The sequence below is a fragment of the Plasmodium gonderi genome (assembly GCF_002157705.1).
Source record: "Plasmodium gonderi DNA, contig: Chr08, whole genome shotgun sequence".
In the NCBI taxonomy this organism is placed as follows: domain Eukaryota; phylum Apicomplexa; class Aconoidasida; order Haemosporida; family Plasmodiidae; genus Plasmodium; species Plasmodium gonderi.
In genome coordinates, this window is record NW_021628933.1 from 1,651,519 (window position 1) to 1,675,254 (window position 23,736).

The 23,736-nt window shown below is 32.4% G+C and overlaps 4 protein-coding genes across 4 annotated transcripts; 3 read left to right on the plus strand and 1 right to left on the minus strand.

The window, feature by feature from the left end:
• Window positions 1-230: 230 nt before the first annotated feature.
• Window positions 231-12,627, plus strand: PGO_083330 (hypothetical protein, conserved; the record flags this gene model as incomplete). The annotated part of the gene is made up of 2 exons (XM_028687555.1): window positions 231-777; window positions 1,124-12,627. The coding sequence occupies 2 exons, from the start codon at window positions 231-233 to the stop codon at window positions 12,625-12,627; spliced, it is 12,051 nt and encodes a 4,016-aa protein (XP_028543356.1).
• A 1,638-nt stretch (window positions 12,628-14,265) lies between these two features.
• PGO_083340 (elongation factor EF-TS) lies at window positions 14,266-15,695 on the plus strand (the record flags this gene model as incomplete). The annotated part of the gene is made up of 2 exons (XM_028687556.1): window positions 14,266-15,288; window positions 15,561-15,695. 2 exons carry the CDS (start codon window positions 14,266-14,268, stop codon window positions 15,693-15,695), a joined length of 1,158 nt encoding a protein of 385 aa, XP_028543357.1.
• Window positions 15,696-16,927: 1,232 nt separating this feature from the next.
• Window positions 16,928-17,449, plus strand: PGO_083350 (hypothetical protein, conserved; the record flags this gene model as incomplete). Its single annotated transcript, XM_028687557.1, has 1 exon — window positions 16,928-17,449. One exon carries the CDS (start codon window positions 16,928-16,930, stop codon window positions 17,447-17,449), a length of 522 nt encoding a protein of 173 aa, XP_028543358.1.
• Window positions 17,450-18,344: 895 nt separating this feature from the next.
• Window positions 18,345-22,175, minus strand: PGO_083360 (hypothetical protein, conserved; the record flags this gene model as incomplete). The annotated part of the gene is made up of 1 exon (XM_028687558.1): window positions 18,345-22,175. One exon carries the CDS (start codon window positions 22,173-22,175, stop codon window positions 18,345-18,347), a length of 3,831 nt encoding a protein of 1,276 aa, XP_028543359.1.
• Window positions 22,176-23,736: the final 1,561 nt, after the last annotated feature.

Sequence of the window (23,736 nt, forward strand, 5' to 3'; positions counted from 1 at the left end):
ATCATAAAACGTGTGTTTTTATTTATTTATTTTATTATTATTTTTTTCTATTTTTTTGTATGTTTTTTTTTTTTTTCAATTTGTTCAAGGCATATGTGTATATAGATTTCCCCTACTCCCCTACATCTTTCCACAAACGTGTAAATGTCTCTCCATGTGCAGATGCACACAAATGTTAATTATCATAATCACCAGCATACACTTGTGTGTAGCCACATGTTGACATAATCATGGATAGCAATATGTGCAGTTGTCACACAAACATGAACTACAGGATTTTACATGGCTATGCCAATAATGAAAATCTGAACAATGTAATTAATTATGATAATAACAAAGGGGCATCATATAATTTGAACACGGGTTCAAATTTTTATGTGCCTGCATCGGGAATAAGCTCTAGCAACAGTAGTGGGAATTTGAATAGTGGAAATAACTATGCAACATATGGGGAACTTTTAAATTCTTATACTTCTCTTGAACAAACATTAAATAAATGTGTACCTAATTTTCACATAAACTCATTAAGCAATAACATGATTTGTCATAAATGTAACACAGATCAAGGAAATAATTTAAATTTTTCACAACATGGATTTTTTGAAGGCTTTACATCAAATGGTTTGATGAAAACTTATAACAAGAACAATCGTTCGTGTATTCACTGTTCCTGTTTGGGGCCAGGTGCAGACAATAATGGGAGTGCTCTCGGTCTGGATATTTCAAACAAGATCTCTGGGCCATTAACTGGATATGGAGTTTACTCAGCAATGGGAGGTGAGCAGCACACGTAGTGGCACGTAGTATGAAGTAATGAACGTGCGAGTAAAATGCTGGTATCAATCACGTGAAAGCAGAAAAAAAAAAAAAAAAAAAAACATACCTAAAAGTGTAAAAAAAAAAAGTATACGTAAAAGTGTAAAAAAAATATATACTTAAAAGTGTAAAAAAAATATATACTTAAAAGTGTAAAAAAAAGGTATACGTAAAAATGTAAAAAAAAAAAAAAAAAAAAAAAAAATTTAACAGCCTTTCCCAGTGCACGCACGGCTAAATAATTTCTTATTTTTTCCCAACTATTTTATTTATCCCATTTTACTTCTTTTATAACCTCAATGTGCAGGCACCCACCCCAGCGCGAGTGCGAGTAGTGCCTTGTTGAACCAAGGTTTAGTAAACCACCCTGAAAAAAATGGAAATATAAGTTTTAACGCAAGTGAAAATTTGAATTCTGAAACGAGCAGCACTTTGAGGAATGGAATATCGAACAGCCTCAATTGCGACCTAAGTGAAAGTGCCAGTAACCACATTAGCGGGTACTTCTGCAGGAATGCGACGAGCCAGATTGGCAATCCAATAGGCCAGGTTAGTAATCCTCTTGGCCAGATTAACAATCCGATAGGTCAGGTTAATAACCCCATAGGCCAGATTGGAAACCCGATAGGCCAGATTGGCAACCAGATAGGGCACCATTTTAACAATCCAATATCAACTCATACGCTCGACACGAATGAAAAGAATAGGAGCACTAATTCTCTACAAGTTGTAAGAGAAAATTTAAATAAAAATGGGGAAGTTACTACATACACAAGGAATGGAGTTTACAATTCTTTTGATTTTTTAAATCCAAATAATCTGAACAGCACACACATTAAAACTCCTTTTAATTATTCCACTTTAAATGGGTTCATGCTAAATAATATGAAGACAAGTAATGGAAAAAATGCAGAGATGAATATGAAAACAGCTAGTGTTGCAAAGAACTCAACAAGTGGGTCCTTTAATTCGGATGAAAATTCTCTTCAGCCATTAGATATTGGATTCACAAGAGATGGGGAATGCACAAACACAATCCCTCTCAATTCAGGTAGAATAAGCAATGGCATTCCAAGTATTAGTATGAGTTCGCCGAACCCAAATATAGCAACACGGACATCATATATGAGGACACCTATCACATACGTGACAACACCTGTTACATGTATGAACAATCGCAATGCAGAAATAAATAGTGCATCTAGAGGGAAATTAAATATGAATGCTTTAGGAACAACATATCCAGAAACTGAACGAACAATGAGAGAAATAGAAAAGAAGGATGTTATGTACAAAAAAGGTGTGAATATCCCTCGGAGTTTGACAAGCGATGAGGGTGTTTACAATTTTCTAAGGCTGAACAACCAACAAGTACCAACAATTTTTCCTTGTGCTATGAGCATGGAAAGTATGGGGTCTTCCCTACGGACCTCTAACATCCATCCAATTGGAGGGAGAATCAGCCACACGGGTAGAATCGGCCACATGGGTAGAATCAGCCACATGGGCGGAATCAACCACACGGGAAGAATCTGTCACAGAGATGGAAGCGGGAACACGCGTGAGAGTGGAAATGCAAAGGGGTCTCTAAGTAACCAAAGTGTGGAGAGCACGAAACAGAAAATATATAATACGTCTAAAATGGAACGTATTATTCCCCAAAGTATGAACCTTGAGAGGGATGTATACAACATACATTCTCTCGATAGTGATCTTATGTATGGATCTAATCAGAAATCATGCACATCGAGAAGCAGAGAAATAAAGAGAAGATGCAACCCAGAAGAAAAAAATATAACAAGTTGGATGAATCGACCTATTGATAGGAAAAAGAATTTGAATGAATGCAAAATATTGAATAAACGTAGTTATGATTTTTATTATATGAACACTAATGAGTCATATGAAGAGAATAATAATTTCCACAATATAAATTATGCAGAAAAAGTAAAAAAAACAAACACTCATCTGAATTCCAAAAATAGAAATACAAATAGAGATAATTCAATCTCCTCGCGTGAGAGTAATCAATCGTCAACTCGTAGCCATCAGATGAAAAAGAGCCATAAAAAGTGTAATGAAAACAGAAAGAGGAAAAGAAGGAAAAACATCAACTCGAGTGGATACTTCAATATCCAAAATGATATTTCAGATCCCCACTGTTCATTTAATACAGGAGTGTGTGCTCCGTCCATGTCTTTGTCTGCTTCATTCTCCTCCACGTCGTGCGACAAATCGTCTCGTGCATCTTCCAATTTGTCCGACTCGTCTGATTCGTCCGATTTGTCCAATTCGCCCAATTCGCCCAATTCGTCAAATTCTTCCTTCTTTACAAATACTTTGAACGAAAAAGTAAACAAGAGAGAGAAGGAAAAACAAAGAAAAGGAAGGAACCAAAAAAAAAAAAAAAAGAGAAAAAAAAAAAAAAAAAAAAAAAAAAAAAAAAAGAGGACAATGATGTTGACAGTTCCTCACGTTCAAGGAAAAAGGAGAAGACCAACAGTAATTGAGTTTTTGAATTCCAAATGGAACAGAAGCTCATACAATAAGGTTGGAAGTGGAGGACAAATCGAAGGACAATGTGAAGACGAGCGTGAAAGTTGCAGCTTGAGCAATTCTGGTGATTTCTCAAAAAAAGAAAAAAAAATAGGGTCCCATCATGAGAAAAAAAAAAGAGGAAACCATAATTTGGAAGATCCATGGAAAGGAATGGACGATATCAACAGAAAAAAAAATTCTTTATCTTCAAATAGTGATCATAACGCAGGTGGAAGTACGTGGAGTGAAGGGGATTCGAATTATGGAAATGAGTGTATGCCGTGGTCAGAGGAGAGAAAAATGGTTCAGGAGAATACACTAGACAACAGGGTGGGTGGTAGTGGTGGTAATCCAAAGGAAAATCTTTTATCGATAGAGTTAAACATGAAGACGAGAAAGAAGCGCACGAGAAAATGCAATGATGAACAGGATTCCATTTGCACGAAGATGAAGCGCTTGAATGAAACACCCATTAAGATAAAAGATGATGGTAGATCTGGTGAACGTAAGTCTGACGATGGGGCAAAAGATAGTGATAGAGATAGTGATAAAGTTAGTGATAGAGATAGTGATAAAGTTAGTGATAGAGATAGTGATAGAGATATTGATAGAGATAGTGATGGAGGTATTGAAAAGAATCGTGGCCCCGTAAATGAACGTCCAACGGAGGGCGCAGAGATGGTGCAATCGAGTGAGGAAAACAATTCAGAAAAGGAATTCACTAGTGAGGGTGAGGAGTTGTATGCAAATTTGAGTTCCAGCAATGATAGTGACAAAACAGGAGATAGCAATTCGGCAGATTTGGATACGAGTCAAGCGAATATTCAAGTCGGAGAGGAAGAAATGGAAAGCGAGAGCGAGTGTGAAGAAATGAAAGAAAAAATGTGGCATGAGGAAAGTACGTTACGAGAAAAGGATACAAAGATGGTGATGAAGAATAAAAAAAAAAAAAAAAAAAAACAAGTGAAAGAATTGGAAGAAGGGAAGAAAATAAAGCCTGAGTTGAGCATGTCAGGAGAGAGGGAAGAAGATAATTCCAAGGAAATATTAAGAGAGGATCAAAGTGTGGAAAGTTCGTCCTCTGGAAAATCTACTACAAGCGACACGGAAGGAAGCACGATCGAATCTTATAAGAGTGAAAGTGATATCAGTTGTGAATCCTCAGGGGAGAGTTCCGAAGACCTGTTAGATTACTCATCTGATGAGATCACACGGACAGAAAGCTCCAGCAATGGAAGTGGTAACCATGATTTGCACGCCGACGAGATTGGCAGTGTTAGAAGTAGTAGAAGTGGTAGAAGTGGTAGAAGTAGTAGAAGTGGTAGAAGTGGTAGAAGTAGTAGAAGTGGTAGAAGTGGTAGAAGTAGTAGAAATGGTAAACGTGATAGAAGTAGTAGAAGTATCAGTAGCACTGACGTGCGTTCGCCTCCTAATGGGCATCCAGAGAGCGCAAAAGAAAGGAAGCACAAGAATGAGGAAATGAGCTCTTGGAACGTTCAACTGGAGGAAGAATTCAGCACATGTGCATTTATCCCTGCCCCAATTTGCAGCACCGAGGGAAGAAGCGTGAATTTGTTCAGCGAAAGAGAATCAAAGAGGAGAGAAGCATATGCAAAGAAGAGAGAAGCAGAAGCGAAGAAAAGAGAAGCAGAAGCGAAGAAGAGAGAAGCAGAAGCAAAGAAGAGAGAAGCAGAAGCAAAGAAGAGAGAAGCAGAAGCGAACCGTATATACAGAGAAATCCTGCGGAAAGACGGAATAAAGTGCTACCAAACGGAGAGAGAATTAAAGAGAAAAGAAAAAAATAATAATGAGGAAAAGCATGGAAGAGGAAGTGAAGACAATAACACATGTATAATAAAACAGAATAAGAGAGCATACACAAGTTTGAGAAATGTAGATTATGTAAATAATAATGAAATTTTAAGAATGATAAAAAAAGATATTATAAAAAAGAATAAAATAAAAATATATGAATATATAATTTTACTGTCCTATTTATTTTATAAAAAATCTAGATATTTAGATTTTAATAAAATATATTTATATAATACTATGAAAAAATTATGTCCATTTTTATTAAAAATAAACAAAAAATGTAATGATGTAGAAGTACGGAATGTATTTTATTACTTAAGTAAAATATTTATTTTGGATGATTATTTTATTTTTAGGATAAATATATTTGCATTTAATTGGTTTATATTATATGTATATAAAATGAAATTAAAAAATGTCTTATTTATAGAGGATATAAATTTATTAACAAATTTTTTGTGTGGATTTTTAACAAATAAAAAATTTAAAAATTATTCTATTTTATTTCTTATAAATGTAGTTTTGCAGAAAGCCACTGGAAAGTCTTTATACGCAGGTCTCAATTACAGTTACATATGTTCTCTCTACATTTCCTTGTTCTCAAAAGCAATTTGTATGTCAGTGATGCATAGGGAATTTCTTAGAACTTACCCCAGGCATGGTGATAATAATACTGTTCGTGTCATGAAACATATCCCAGAGGAATCCGTGAAGTCTTGGGTGAGAGAATGTACTGAAACTCTAGATGGGAGTGAGATGTGTAAAGATGGGAAGAATGAAAATAACAACCAGCGTGGTGAAGACAATGATCTAGACAATGGTGAAAGCAATGAAGGATGGAGACAACCCTGTCGGAGTTTTCTAAAAATGAAAGGGTTCATCACACCTTTGAATACAAACGGAACCAGATGCATGAACAGGATAAATAAAACGAACATGTACTCTTTCAGCAGAAGAATAATTCAGAATAATGAACAATGGGGAGATGGAAAAAATTGGAAAAAGCAGAGGAGCAAATCAGAGAAAATTTCCACCAGACAAGACCTTATCATTTTATATATACTTTACATATGTCGAAACAATTGTTCCATTTATGTGAACATTTTAAAACACATTTTGGATGACATTTTAAAATTTAAATTAACGTATAATTTTCACAAAATAAAAATTAAAAGTAGATTTTTCTACAAAAAAATTGTTCGTTGCTTAAAAAATGTCAAAAAGATTATGGTCAAGTTGGGGAAAAAAAGGTATCGAAGGAGGAACAAAGAGAGAGCAAGTCAGGAAATAGATAAACAAGAGAGTGAGCATGAGAAAAAGAGAGGAAGGAAGAAAAAGATAAAACCTGAGAAAGACGTTAAGAAATGGAACAACCTGAGTGCAAAGGAAAAATGTCCCAAGGAGGATTACACATCCTTTGATGATCATGCAAATACAAATTACTCATTCGTTTATCTGCTCGTTGGGTTGTTTTTAGAATATACATCTTTCTCTTTTAATGGGTTCATTATGCGTTTTTTTGAAAATGAAAAGCTAGCCAATCTGTATAAATTGTTAATTCTGCACGTAAGGGACTACACAGAAATCATTTTCAAGTATATGAAGTTCATCACCATGGACATGACTAAGGTGTATGGAAATATTTGGATACGAAACATATTCACCACAGTTAATTTAAAAAAGGTTGATGAATTCAATGACATTGCGGGGACGCTACTTCACGCAGATGGGTTCAGACACTCTGCATCTGCCAAGAGGGGATCAGAGAGGACCTCTAACACTGCCATTGCCACTGCCATTGCCACTGCAACTGCCACTACCACCGCCACTTCCACTGCTGCAATAACTCAGGAGAAGCAAACTTCCCAAGCTGAAGTAACATTAGGAAGAACAGATCCCACGGAACATGAGGAAGAAGCGCATCTAGTGACCCAACAAAAGGAGGAAAAATTTGATTTAAAATTCCAAAGAAATAATGAAAAGTTAATAAATTGCATAAAGGAGGAGAACATAATGAAATCCATAAGTCATACCATTCAGATGGAAAATTTGAGTGAAAACCGGCAAGAAGAACTGTGTTATTATTCTCTTAACAAAGCTAATTTTGGGGAGGGAAATGAAAAAAGAGCAGAATTTGAAATGACCAAAATGGAACATTTCCGCCTGAACAGCAAGGTAAAAGGGAGGAAACAAGAATGGGGGAATAAATTTCAATCTATTATTTTCAAACATGAAATGGACAAGGGCAATAATGCAAAGTGTGTCGATAAATCTGTAACGGGAAATGTAAAAGTGAAAAATGTAAAAGTGAACAATGTCTGGTTTAACAAATCAGATAAGAGGCATCTCTCCATGAGTTTAAAAAAAAAAAGAAAAAAAAATGAATATTATGGAAATGATGATTTCATCGAAGCAACACTTTACATGTTATGCAGATGTGTAAAAATATTTAAAGGAAGTACTACTCTTAGAACCTTGTTTGATATATTGTTTCTTTTTTTTATACAAAGAATGGAGAGAGAAAGATTGCAACAATTTTTAGGGCAGATGTATAACAAAGATATGGAGTTAAGCAGATTGATAACAAATATTCTTTTAAGAACTGATATGAGAGAAAATTGTTTACAAAATGTGAGTTTTATTAATTATTTTTTAACAAGTAAGGAATCATTAGAACCCAAGCATATTGGTTTTAATAAGGTAGAAATAGACTTAGCTGATATATGTTCATTTTACCTGAACAAGCGTATCAGATGTAGAGTAAAAAGAAAGATCCCCAATAGAAGAATAGATACGAACAAGAAGAGAAAAAATGAAAAGAACTACTTCAACTCACAGTTGTGTTTGAAACCATGCTCATGCATGTTCCTTACTTATGTTCTTTTCTTTTCACGTATATTTAAAAACTTCAAAATGTATTTCATGCATTTCACACGATTTTCATATTCCCTTCAAAAAAAAGCAGTAACAATGAAAGATAACACTAAAATGGATTTTAAATGTGGAAAGATACAGGCATGCATAGAAGGGAAGGAAGCCTTACAAATTGAAAAGGGCTACTTGGATAACCATACTGGGTTTAGAAATTATTATTCCCGATTACAGGATTCAGAACAGAATCAGGAGAATCAGGAGAACCAGGAGGAATGGGATCAAGAATCGGTAGAAGCACATTACAACCACATCTACTGTAAAAACTGTGATAGAGATGCCTTTTCGGATGAATGTACACTTGGAGGAGAAAAAACTTCCAATTTATGGGCGACCAAGATGAAGCAAATTCCCATGCATGTTGAAGATGGGACAGCAGTTATAACAAACTCGTCAGCTGTGGGAAGTGCAGCGGTGGCAAACCCAGATGCGACTGAAATTTTAGTGGACGCAAATGTGTCACAGAACACAATAGGAGAAGAAAAAAAATGTAAAAGAAGTGACGAACTGGAACTGATATGGAAAGAGCACAAGGAGAAAATGCAACACGATTGGAAAAATACAAAATGGAAGTGGAGGATTGAAGAAGTGTTGAGAAAATATCATCTAATTATTAGTGACGAAATTAAGAGTTCATATTTTGTTAAAGGGTTGAAGAAATGTTCAAGGTTTTGTAAAAAGAGGAAACAGAAGAAAGTTACACAAATATTTACAAAATTAGAAAATGTAAAAATAAGTGAAAACAATTCGATTGGAAATGTACATTTGTTTAGTGAACATACTGCTTATCACATTTTGAGTATTCTGTATGAACAGCAAGGGGTTCATAACGTTCAGCTTAACAATGTGTTCGTAAGAATAAACGGGAATATATTTGATGGGAGAGAGATGCTTGGTGCGAGAGAAATGCATGACGGGAGAGAGATGCTTGGTGAGAGAGAAATGCCTGACAAAGGAGAAATATTTTGCGAGAGAGAAATGCATGGCAAAGGAGAAATACCTGACGGAAAAGTGAAAAGCAAGAGGAATGGGGGAAAAATTCTGCGACATAGTTCAGAAAAAGGACGCATATGTGAAAGGATTGGAAAAATTATGAACAATATTTTGAAGTGGAACAAGCTAAATATTGCATATAACAAAAGAAAAAAAGAAGAAAAGAAAAAGGCAAATCTAAAAAGGAGAAGAAATAAATACACAAATATTATAGTCGATATGTATCCCCTAATATTCTTATCTCTGACGAAACTTTTGAATGCTTCTATAATTATTAATGACGACGTGAAGGATAAATGTTTCGATGTGAAAAATGAAATATTCCCTATTAAATTGAACCTATCTGTAGAATTGAATAAATATGAGGAATCTTTAAAAATTCATCAGACTGAAATTAAGAACGATGAAAGAACCAAGTGGCAGTACCCATTGATTAAGAAGTGTCTTTGCACCGGATGCATGTTTCGTGTTCGCCTCGGACGGGGTGCCTCAAGCTGGCTAAAATATAAAGGAGCAAACGGAGAAGCCAAGCCAGAATCAACCAGAGCGATGAAAACCGAAGCCGCTTCCCCAAGTAGACATTTACTTAGAAACATTGCCGAGGAAGGGAGACCAAGAACAACTGTGCAACTCCTTATGGGAAGAAGGAATAAGATCCTGAACTTAATCGTTAAATTGTTGTATAGAGAAATAAAAACAGACTTTTATATGCTGAACGAATATTATGACGAGAAGGTTCATATTTACAGGACTCTGCTCATTTTGCTAATGTTAAAGTATTTGTCATCTGGACATGATTTATCTGCTTTTGGAAAAAAATTCATTCTTTTTTTCATTCAAAGATTGTTTCGTCTTTTGTGCTTCCGATTGATGTGTCTCTTTTTATCAGCCCCTCACGTGAACAAATTGACGAGTGAAATAATTATAATCGATGATGATTATCTCGTGAATAGTTACCTGACGCAATCCAAATCGAAACGAACCCATCGAAAGTCTATTCAGAATCGGCTTTTCCAGAAGAAATCTTACAACTTGTATAAGAGATATTCAGAAAATTTTCTTTTCAATATTCGATTTTTTCAAAACGAAGGAGAGGCTGTGTCAAGTGCTAAAAAAAATGGAACCCCGATGAGGGAAGCTGAGAAGTGGGCTAGAAGTGAGGATCAAACTGGATCTTCCAGTTGTAACTGGGAAGATAAGAGGCGAGGCAAGGATTGTAACAAGCCATGTTGTAAGAGGAGTGTCAAATCGAGTGCCACTTCGCCTGAGAAGCTGAAAAAGAGAACCATTTACAAACCATTCGTGCCGTTCGGAAGTTTAGTAATGACAAAGAAAGAAATACTGAAATTGAAACTTCAGGGAGAGGAAGAAATAAAAAAAGACAACATATACATTAACAAGTGCATACTAAAGTCGAAGGCAAAGAGCAGAAGTAAGAACGCAGAAATGTATAATGAAAGGCAAATCGATGAGAAGGAGAAAATTCAACTTTCCGTAGTGTCTATAATATTACTTATGAACGTGTTCAGAAGAAATAGTAACTATTCATATAGCATAAATTTTTATATAAATCTATTAATAGAAAAATTTTTAGAAAAGAAAAAATATATACATGTTGATGATCATTATTTTATAAATAATTACTTAGTCAAGGTCGTAAACCCATTACATATGAATCACAAAAAAGAATTTTGGATAAATGAAAATAATTGTGCGAAAAGAAAAATGCAGTTAATAAATAGTGGATATAAATTTTACGCATCATCCTATAAATTTCCAATATTTGAATTCATCTTCTATGAATCTCTGAAAGTATATCTATGTTTTATTCACAAAAATTCTTTAGGAACTTTTATATCAAAAATTTCTAGATTCAATAATATGTATTGTTGTATTAATAAAAATTTACATTTTAAAATGAAAATGAATAACCTTCTGTGCTCCAAACTTAACAATTTGTTGATAGAGGAACTTTTGAACATGCGCTTGAACAAGATGCTTTCCAATTGTAATTCAATTTTATCAGCGTGTATGTTTTTTTTTATATCAATGTTGGATGAGGAAGAGAATGCTCACTTGGCCATGTCTATCGGGCGGGATCATGCTTTAGTGGGAGAAGTGGGAGAATTGGGAGAAGTGAGAGAATTGGGAGAAGTGGGAGAAGTGAGAGAATTGGGAGAAGTACAGGAACTGTATCTTGAAAAGCAATGGAATAGGAGTGCCAATAAAAATGTACCATGGATGAATAGCCGCAATTGGGAAGAAGGAGCTGTAGAAAATTCACACAAGTGGAAGTTTGGAGAGAATGAGAATTATGCATTTCTAGCTAAGGAAGAAATGAATATGGAAAAATGTAGAAGTGATAATGAACCGAATCAGATGTTAAACAAAACTGTAAGCAGCATACATAACTGTAACAATATGGGAGAGACTTATAATAGAAATGATAAGGAAAATAAAACAAGTAATGTAGTATATTCACATGAGCAGAGGTATTACATGAATGATAAAAGACCAAATAGATTAGTGGTGGGCAATTGTAGGAACTACTATATAAAAGAGGACTCAACAGAATTAATAAATATGCACAAATCGATAAGAACAAACGAGAACAAAAACATTATGATGTATTCTAAGAATGATAAGGAAAGAAATGAACAGCTTTTTAATGTTCCCACTAATGAGAATATTGTGAACCCCTCATCATCACATACAACAGTCAAACGTATTACAAAATACAGGATTGAATATTATCATAAAGAAAAAGGAAAAAACAACTCAGTTAAAAGTTCATATATATATATGAAACCAAAAGATGTACATAAATTATTTAATTCTTTCGAAATGATAAATAAAACAATATTGGAATGTACAAATTTTATATATAAACTTTATTTTTCAAATAATAAAGATTCATTAGCAAGTGATGAAAAGGAAAAAAGAAATAGGAATGTTTATACATGGTTCCAGAATTGCTTAAATGTGTTCCACTTTGAAACGTGGGTAGTGCATCAGTTTTACAACAAATTCGATAACGCTTCTTGCATATACATGTTAAAAAAAAAAAAAAAAAAAAAAGAGCTAACCACTGATGTGATTCACATGGATTCATGTATATTACGCGATATTGCAAAGATGAAGAAACATTTGGAGAACCGTTTCAATGATGTGAAGAAAGTTTATAATATGGATATTTTAATGGCAAATGAGAAGAAGGAACCTTCAATGATAAAAGAACATACATCTAAGTTAGATGCACAGAAAGAAACAAAGCAACCTGGTCAAATTGAAGCAGAAACAGTCTTGCACAGTAATGTGAACAATACTAATGCGGAAGATAAATATGACGAACTGATTGAGGACTATGATGAGTTAAATTCTTTTCTCGATTTTTCTCAAGACAAATCGTCTGGTATATTATTACATGGGACAAATGCTAGGGCTGTAAAAAGTTCAGCACAAGATGGCATTCAGAACCTGAACGAATACAAAGTAGATGACGGGTGGCTTACCTACATTCGATCCTTGATTTGACTCGTTCTGTGTGCGCGCAGAAAAGTAATAGCATATGCACACAAGCACAATCGTCTCGGTAGAAAAAAAGTATTCGCACCCAAGGGTTGAGGCCAACAATGGACATGTACATGTACATGTACATATACATATACATATATATATATATGTATATCCGTTTTTCTTGGATGCGCTGATTAACTTAAATCATTCCCTTTTAAACCAACATAATTGGAGGGTGGGGGGAATGCAAATGTAACTTCAAAATAGAGACAGTTGAGCGCACCCATAACTCTGAATATGTGTATAAAATATATACATATAATATATATACATATATATATAAATATAAATACATATAAATACATATAAATACATAAAAATATATATACATTGCGCATGTCCCACTGTGCTTGTTCATTTTAAAAAATTCGTTTTGCTCGTTTTTCTTTTTTTTTATTTTCATTCCTGCGTGTTTTCGCTAACTTTTTGGTTAACTTTTTGGCTAATTTTTCCGCTAACCTTTCCGCTAACCTTTCCGCTAACCTTTCCGCTAACTTTTCCAGTTTTGCCTCTTGCCATTTGAACGAGTTCTAATTGGTTTGGTGGGATATTAAAAAGAATGAGCGAGCAGAATGCGTGAACAGAATGAGTGAACAGCATCACTCAAGTGGGGAGGTATGTAGTATGGAAGGCTTTTTGACATGTACTTCTATTCTAAATGAGCATTCCTTGGGTGATCACAATCTGATTCAGAGTCGGGGATAATAAATACCGCTCCTACGCTCCTACAGTTGTCATTGCATTTATCACTATCATTATTTTTGTTTTTTTTTTTTTTTTTTTGTTTTTGTTTTATGCGAACGCAACCCCTGTGACGAATTATTTTTTTATTTTATTCTTTTCCCTTTTTGAAATGAGTTTTGTGCAGATCTTGCACATGTGAGCAGAACCTTTGAGCATTCATTAAGTCTGCATATGTGTTAATCCTTTCTTTTGGAAGTAATTTTATACGTTCCTTTTTTGAAAAAATAAGATTTTTTTTTTCATCTTGTACGCACATGGCTGTAAAAATTATTTTCCATTTCTAGCGGTTCGATAAAAACATGTAAATTCCGCGATTCATCAAAACCCCCACCACCACCACCCTGTGAAAAACCAATTTATGTATGCATTAATTTTTGTTCTCTTTTATACTCTCATTCAGGTATGCTTATTCGAATACATGTTCATTTGTTTGATTCCATATTTTGTAGCGCTTGACGGATGTTCCAGGAAAATGTCATAAGAAGCAAAAAGCAATAATGCTGAAGCAAGGGAGAATCACAAAGCATGTATTTGCAAATCCCTGTGTACATGCCACATATATATATTTTGACACTGTGTTTTTCTCTATTTTGAATATTTCATGAAGTGTATATAGATGTGTGTCGCAAAAATATTGAAGAGATCCACCAGCACCCAGTTTTTTTTTTTTTTTTTTTTTTTTTTTTGCTAAAAAATTTCACCTGATTTATTTTCGAAATTGTACATGGTATTCATATATATTCATGTGTTTGTATGTTTGTGTGTGTGTGTGTGTATGGGGAGGGGGTCTGCATTTCCCACGAGACCATATTAGAAAAACATTGGATATGAGTGCGTACATAAGTGAATGAAATGAAATTATACACACTAGTAATATTCATACTTGTGAACAGCTTTTTAGATGTACCCCTCTTATGCTATAAAACAAACAAAAATTTCCAATTGACGACATATACAATTAACAGATTTGAAAAAAAAAAGAAAAAAAAAAAAGTTAACGAAAGACATGTCCTTTGTGCATCTTTACCTAATGAACATCTAAAACAGTTAAAATATGTACGGCAAGTAACAAGTGCCAGTATACAAATTTGTAACAATGCACTTAGAGAATGTAATAATGATACAGAAAAAGCAATTGAACTTATAAGGAAAAACACAAAAAATGCTTCATTTGTTTCATCCAATGTTAAGGTAAAAACAGAGGGATTAATTTCTTCACAAATTTTAGGAGACAAAATTGTTCTCTTGGAAGTTTTAACTGATTCAGATTTCGTTGCAAAAAATGAAAAGTACATCCGTTTTGTTAGTACTCTCCTTCGGGTTGCTTTGACCCATGAGAAGTTTTCACACGCGGAAGAAGTGGAAGGACCGGTTTCGAATCCCTCCTGTGTGGTAGAAGAATCGCTACTGGATCTTCCATATGAGGAAGAGAGTGGCGATACTTCTAAAACAACAGTTAGAGAAGAACTAAACTATTTGAGAAATATATTTCGAGAAGATATACGGATAGGAAGATATAGAAAATATGTACGGAAGAATGAAAACGAGTTTTTACATTATTATATACATAATAAAATAGGGGAAAATGTGGGATTGTCTGGTGTTCTTTTAGTTCTGAATATTGAGGAGTTAAATAAAAATTTGAAAAATAACAAGGAATATATTTATGAAATTGCGAATGATGTGGCTCTTCACATATTATCAGCTAAACCAGTGAGTGTTTCTATTTCTGATCTCCCTGAGAAAATTGTTAAACAAGAAATGGACATCATTAAGGAATCACTACACACTTTAAAGAAGCCAGAAAATATAATAACCAACATGGTGAATGGAAAGTTGCGAAAATTTTACAATTCTGTGGTTCTCCTCGAACAGGTGGGAACAGACAACTGAGACGTACGCGGTGGGACGTGAGACGTGAGATGTGAGATGCGTGACGTCAGATGCGAGGCGCGCTAAGAAGAGTGTGTGTGGCATGTTTGACCGCAGTGTCGTGATTCCAAATTTGTGTGATGGATATATACATATAAACACACACACTTGTTTTCCTTCGTTCATTTTTCACTTCTTGCTTTTTTCCACATATTTATGTCCATGCTAATGCCTCTCTTTTTTTTTTTTTTTTTTTTTTTTTTTCTATCTTTCAGGAATACATGCTGGACGATACCAAACGGAAGGTTTCCCAAGTCATTCAAGATTTCTCAAAAAAGCATAGCATGAATATAAGTGTCAAGTATTTTGATATGTTCATTATTGGGGAAAAGAACATATTACGAGAGTGACATGGGACAGAAGGATATGAGCAGCAAAAGGGGTGGTTGAGGGGCTATTACACGTTTTATTGTGCCATTAATGTCTCTTCACATTTTATGCATTCATAATGTATCAGTTCGCATGTAAAAGCAGAAATGTATACATATATGTATGTACATACCTAATGCATTGTATGTGTGTATGCAAAATTTTTACGTAAAAAAAGGACGAATCAGCGGAGTAGTCGATCGCGTAAGTTATCTCATATGCAATAAGCCCAGCTAAGCTAAGAAGGAAGAAAAAAAAAAAAAAAAAAAAAATTATTTTATATGAAAAAATTAAGAAACCTTATATGAAACATAAAACTGCAAGCATGACACAAGGGGGTGAGGGAGAAAAGTTCATTAAAGTTCGTTTTCCCGAAAAATAGCTGATGGATGATTGAACACAATATATATTGATGTACAAATATCTGATATTTTGACATTTACATTTATGCCTAACCATACATATGTATATACATATAGAGCATGCGTTTCTCAATGCGTTGCACAAGTTTTTAATCCCAATCGGTTATTCTTTATTTTTTTTTTTATTATTCTCTATTTTAATACCCTCTATTTTTTTTGTTTTTTTGTTTTTTCGCTTTTTCGTTTTTTTACCTTTTGGCCGTTCGCAGTGTTACATATAATATTTTCTCCATTTTCGCAAAAACTCAATTTAGAAATGTGTGAACTTCGCGCCCTGGCGTAGTTTACAAAATTGATTGGAAGGAAGCAAAATAATGATGTACGATCCATATCCTCATACACTATGTCGTGATGTGCTTGAAACAGGAAGAAAATAAATTCAAGTCAAAAAAAAAAAAAAAAAAAAAAAAAAAAGAACTTCATACTTAACCCTCCACATAAGTTGGAATTAAAACGCAACTGACAAAGGTGAAGAAAAGTGCCTTTTTGCTTTTTACCACGACGGAGAGAATATAATCAAATGGAAAATAAGCCACACGCAGCTGCATAAAAAAAAAAAACAAATCTCATTCTTACATCCCAAGAGTCCCTGTTATATATATATATGTATATATATATATATACATAGTACCCCGAACTATTAGCCAGCCTTCTATGAATTATGAATTATACATAACTGAAGGAGTAGCGTATTATTCATGTATGATAAAATTATAGTGTTGTATTTTATGTATTAGAGAAAGTCAGACGGAATTGCTTTTCTCCGCCTTTTTTCCAAAAAAGGAAGAAGAATGAACAACGAGCAAATTCTTTTTGACAATTTTCCCTTAACCTTCCTGAGTAATGATGTAGATAGTGAGACTTTTGAAGATGAAAATGAAAAGAATTATCGTGAAAAAATAAAAAAAATTATGGAAGAATTAAAATTGCTTAGAATGGAAATTAGCGAAAAACATTCTATAAGAAATATGTTAGAAGAAAAATTAGCCATATTACAAAATGAAGAACAAATAAAACAAAATAACATGAAATATATTATGAACATTTGTGATAAGCAAATGTATGAAAGGGAAATTCTAAATTATCATAATATCCTAGATCATCTGAAAAAACAAATCCAAAATAGTAATTGTAAAATAAAACTTTTGCTGGAAAAAGAATTCAAAGTTAGAAAGCAACTTCAGTTAAGTTACATGGCCTTGCATGACTTACTCAATGATCGTGTTCAGAACATTATAAACGATTATGTGAAACATCGCAAATGTGCTTGTGCTATATATGCTTACCGGCAGGAGAACAAGGAAAAGCCATGAGGAAAAAAAAAAAAGGGAGGGAAGCCACCCTCTCCAAATATCGCAGTACTGAAAAGGACACAGGAGTGTAAACAAATAATATACTTAAAACAAGGGTCAGAGGTGGAATAGTGATCCAGGAAAAAATATATCATCAATATGTGTTTATAATGCACATAACACATTTAAAAAGAAGAAGCAAAAACAGGTGAAAACAAGCAAAAATAAGTGAAAACAAGCAAAAATAAGTGAAAACATTTGCTTTGCACAAAAGAAAATTCTTTTAAAAAGAAGCAGCATTTTCTTTTTTTTTTTTTTTTTTTGTTTTATAGTATATCTTTCATTTTTAATTTTCTTCTTTTTTTTTTTTTTTTCTCAAAAAATGAACCAAATTTTGTATTCCCCTCTTCCACTGCATTGGGTTTCCATACATGCACACGCACATATTTATACACCCATGTGAAGCATATCTGTTTACACCCTTATATGTTATGATTAATTTTTTGATTCTGGAATGATGTGGAAATACTTAGGGTGGGGTCTTGTACATACAATAAATTTGCTTACGTATATACATACACACGACTTGTTTGTAATATCCTTGACCATATAAACAACGACACACACATGCTGACACATGACAAATGTACAATTTTGTTTTTTTTTAATTTTTTTTTTTTTGATTTTTTTTTTTTTTTTCACCTCCATTAAGAGATATTTCAAGTCGTTTAAGCAAGTTTGCTAACCATGCAAAACGGTTTCATTATAATTAAAAAGAAGTCACTAAAAAAATTGTAAAAATGTGGGATGAATAAAAGATGCTAATTTGACCGATGAGTTGTTATATCAGAGCAGGTTCTTCTTCTTCTTCTTCTTCTTCTTCTTCTCATCCCTTACTATTCATAAGGAAAACAAATCATGACACCATAGTGTGATGTTTTTTTTTCCATCCAAAGACATACTTGAGCATTTTGCAAACTTGTTGCAGAAGATATAATACATATCTGTGGTCATACAAAAAGGTGAGAAAATAGGAAGAAAAAAGAAATTTTAAAAAGAAAATTCTTTTATGAACTCTTTTGGAAAATTCTATGTGTTTCCATCTTGTTGACTGGATGAATATGAATTTTTTTTTCTCCATAGTTCTAAAAAAGTGCAATATGTCTAGATATATTTTGTGTAAAGTATTTAAATTTTCTTTTAAATTGAGTTCATCGATATTCATCACTATGTTTCCTTTTTTGATATCCTCTATTTTGAGCGGTATAATATAATTGGGCCACTTGACCTGTTCTTTTTCTCCTTTTGGATGATGTGAATGTTTTGAGTTTACTTGTAATGAAAACATTTGTCTGAATTTAACAGTTGTCTCGTTGTTATGATGGAAATCTTTTTCCTTACTATTTGTACATGAATATATTACATTTTTCGAGTTTGAAAAAAAATCCCCTCTCAGCATTCCATATATGTGCAAAGCATATTCATGAATAGTGTAAATTATGCACTTAAAAAATATGCCATAATAGATTACAGAATTATGCAAATATTTCCTTTTTTTTTTTTTATTCATTTTGTTATGTAAAATTGGTAAGTACAAGTTGGTAAGCTCATTTTTATTATCCTGTCTATTCAGGTGAAGCGTGAGAATTCCATTTGAAATCCATTTTTTACCTTTAAATTGTTTGTTTCCTTTTTTTGGCATACGGTTATAATAATACCATGTTTTATGAACATGTGTGCATATCTTGAGTAGTCTATTAATTTTTTTCGTGAAATTACATGTTTTTTTTTTTTTTTTTTCTTCTTCGTATTTTATTCTGAAACGTCTGTACTCATATTGGAAATTTTTTAATTCCTTTTTGAAATAATTGTCTACATTGTTAAGCAGACTTATTATCTTTTCATATGTTTGTGATTTTTCTTTCTCTGAATCTTCTTCCTTAATGGGTTGTTTCCCAGCGCTGTTTTTCCTTTTCAGGTAATTATTTCTTTCCCAAAGTTGGAGAGGTACAACTATGTTATAAAATAACTCCAGAAAAAAAAAGTTACAATTGCATGTACAATATAGGATATTTCTCAGCCCATTTGCATAAAAATGAATGTAAATTTTGTCCCCATAAAATATGTTTAGTATGTTAATCATTTCTTTCGATACAAATTTATATTTTAATATTTTTCTTTTTATTTTTTTGTACAGTAGTTGTGCTGTAGTATGCCTCACTTGTTCATAATTTTTTTTTTTTTTTTTTTTTTTTTTTCCCATTCCTTCTTCTTTTCTTTCAAATAAGAAAAATTCGAGGTATGTGCCTTTTTGATAAACAAAATTGTTTCCTGTGCGATTGTTGAGAATGTCCATTTCATACTTTTGTCCTTTCCTTATCTCATTGTGTATTAACTGAATAGTCTTCCACTTTGACAAATTATTCCCATAGGAACTGAAAAAAATGGGATTACTTTGATCTTTAATGTCACGATGATTGATATCTTTTTCTTTCTCTCGATTACATTTGTATAACAAATTACATGTGATGTAGTCTTCCCAGAAGGAGCGATCAACATTGTGATGATCCTGATGATGGTTCTTATTGCCTCCGCTATCTTTGCACCAAGTATCACCACATAATTCATAACCTCTTATTGATTCATAATTGTATGTAAAGAAATTTTTCTCAATGAAAACAAGGTAGAAATTTTTTAAAAATTCCACCAGACAGTGATACACATTTTGTAAGTAAACAAAAAGTAATGAATTGTGTACAGCATAATAGTAAAGATTTTTACGTGCAAGTAAGTGAAATCGATCATCCATCATTTTCACTATTTTGACATTTTTATAATGATTATTATTTCTCTTTTTGCACACAAAAAAATGGATAAGTTGTCTAAATATACTTATGTGTGATAGGGCCATATAGTTGTGCGATTTGTACTCTAATATTTTATCAAAAAAATTGAAGTTGTTCATCACGTATTTTAAAATTTTCCCATTTGATAATGCGTGTGAGTCGTTTTTTTTTTTATTTTTTTTATAAATCCATTTTCTGTAAATTCTACAGAGTGTATCATGTTCAGATCTCTCTCTATGATGGGATAAAAAGTGTATTTTATGTGAACTCTGTCTACACATTTTTCTCTTTTCCTTTTTTACAATTTCTTTACGGTTCTTCAGGTACATTTCTATATACATATACAAAAGAATATTCTTCATATTCCACACATGCTGACATTTGGCATCCAGTTTGGTTAGCTCGTTCGTGAAATTATTTACCCTTTCATGTAGATCGAAACTTTTCCTTTTCCTCAACATGCAAATAAGGAGATAGTACAAGTTATAACAGTTGTTATTGCTTATTAGACATATGCATGCACATGTTAAGGTGAAGAGTGTATGTTCATTGGGTACTCTTTGACAAGGGTGAGAAGTATTGAAAAAAAATCTCTTTTTACATACAACTTTATTAGGAACTGGTACAATATTTACATTTGCGTATACATTAGAACATTTGTTATCCATTAGGATATTCCAATTGACGAATTTGTAATCATGACTTGAAAAGAAGCTGCGGTAAAATTGTACTAGGAACGTGTTTACATATAATAAGGGGTAAATGTTGTTCCTTAAAAAATTTTGATAATACGAGAGAAAATTATTTTTTACAACATTGAAATCCCATTTTCCGCTTCTAATAGATTTGTTTAGTATGATGGGAAAATAAAAACTGGAATGTTTTCTCTTACCTGTTGCAGATACCCAACGATGTGATATTCTATCGTTTATTTTGTTTAGTATTTTTAAAAGGGACACACTTTTTAAGAGCTCGTTTTTTATCTTAACAAAAATTTTTTTTTTTTTTTTTTCTTTCCAAGTGCCTGAAGTGTTCAAACAATTTAGACAGTTTAAACATTTTTCGGTCAGATGGTTTAGTGACTTTTTACACAAAATAAGAATTTTTTTTTTTTTTCTCCCTCCATCTGTCAACTTTTCCTTATTAGAATTATCTTCAATAATATGCACGTGACATAAACTATTGTGTAGAAATTTGTGTATAGCCCGGAGCCTTAACTTGTTAAAACGCTTTCTCTTGACTTGATGATAAAATTTTTTACAATCGTTGAGAATTTTTTTTTTTTTCTTCTTTCCTTTCTTTGTGTTGAAGTGAGAATATTTTCCTACCTTATTATTTCCCTTCCATGGATCTTTCTTTGTAAAGAGAAAAAAAAATAAAAATAAAAACAACAACTTGTCCCTCCTTTTGATAACTCCATTTCCTTCGTGAAATAGGGAAATTATGTATGAAACAAATGAGTGAAAATATTTGTTTTCTTTCCCGTCCCTCTCATTGTAATGTAAAAATAAAATTTTTAAAATGTAGACATTCCATCGGTTTGATCTGCTATTTATGTGTGCTTTTTTTTTTCTCAAATGGTTTTGTGTATTCGATGACAAATTCTCTTCCAAACGGATTATCAAATCAGCGTGATCCTGTGGTAGGACAAGGGTTCTGAGAAACTTTAGCAAGATTTCTTCATTTTTTAAAGTTCCAAATTGAAGAACCTCTGAGTTGAACAAATTATTAACGTTTAATTCTTTACATGTGCATATTTCTATATCATAATTTGTTCCTTTTTCGACAAAGAAAAGGGTACTAAGTCTTTTCAGCACATAGTATGTCAAAGCACTTTCTAAAAGAGCAACTGATGTTAGTTTTTCATTGTTCGCTAATAAAAAGGTTATAAAGTCTACCATTCCTGAGTTTTTGTTTCAAATACATGGCACTATATAAATTCCATTGATGAGGCATTAAAAAAAAAAAAAAAAAAAAAAAAAAAAAAACCTCTATTAGTGGCATGTTACATTAACACTGTGCTAAGTATAGGTCATAATTAATACCATATACTACACATGCTTGTGTTTTATTTTGAAAAAACAGGACTAAGATAATGTTTAGTTGTTTCGAATTATTGAACTTGGGTGGGATTAAAAGTTAAAAGAGAAAAAAGAAAATTTATTGTGAACAAATATTAAAAAAAAAATATGACTGTGCATGTACATATGGGTTTTTTCGAAATAATAAAAACCGCAGAATATGTTCAGAAAAAAAAAAAAAAAAAAAAAAAAAAAAATATATAAATATATAAATATATATATATGACCTTGTCAGGAAAAATTTGGGGAAATTAAAAAACGTGTAGAAAATGGCACAAAACATAGGTAAAGGTAAACGGGTGTAATGAAAAGTGAAATTTCAAGGTTATCCTTTAAGCTTAAGATATTCCGGTAAGTTTATAGCCTAATTATATTTTTATAAAATGAAAAAGGTCGAAAAAAATGAAATTGTAGGTTGTCCATTTGTGTATGCAAATGAATTCGCTTAAATAAAGAAGCATGGGTACTATAGGTGTGTGTTCGCAAGCTCAGTTAACAGTCAAGTTGTAAATGTGGTAATCTTTTTTTTTTTTTTTTTTTTTTTTTATATGAACATAAAATCTCATTATGTTTAATTCCCGTAAGTAATATAAGATTCGAAATAGAGAAATGCCAAATTGGTTTCCTTTTTAAAATGTATGTTTAGTTACTAAGTGAACAGATTATCAATAGTTGAATTGTTATGAATTTCTAGACAGAAAAAAAAAAAAAAAATTATAATAATAAAATATATGTACATATATTATAACATGGTGTTATGGATATATGGTGTGGAAAGAATGTTGTATAATAATTAAATGGAGTGGTGTAGTAAACGAGTTACCCCAATAGACGTGGGAAAAATTGATTATTCCAGTTATGGTGGATATCTTTTTCCATTTTTGTAATGTCATTTTTTTTTTTTTACTTTGTAAGTATGGTAGGGGAGAGAGAGCAGAAGACTGAAATGTGTTTAAAGCACGAATTGAATGGATAATTTTGTATGTCCTCCTTTTTTATATATATGAGTAAAAAAAAAATTGTCATTCGTATGAAAGGGAAGCAGAAATTAAATAAATGAAAAAAAAAAAAAAAATAATAATAAAAATAAAAAAGTATATATGTACATGTTCACATATATACATATGCATACAACACGCATACACATACGATTTGCCATTGCGAAATTTTATAAACTTGAAAAGGGAAAACATTTATATCTCTCACAAGGAAGATCTATGGTTTTAGACCACTAAAAATATGTAATTTTTTTTTTTTTTTTTTTTTTTTTTTTTTTTTCTTTATCGCTTTATGACAATTTTCTTTTAAAATGCTATTCAAGAAAGGTTCAAAAAAAAGTGACTATTGATCTTGTTATATAGACAATATTTCACATGAAAAT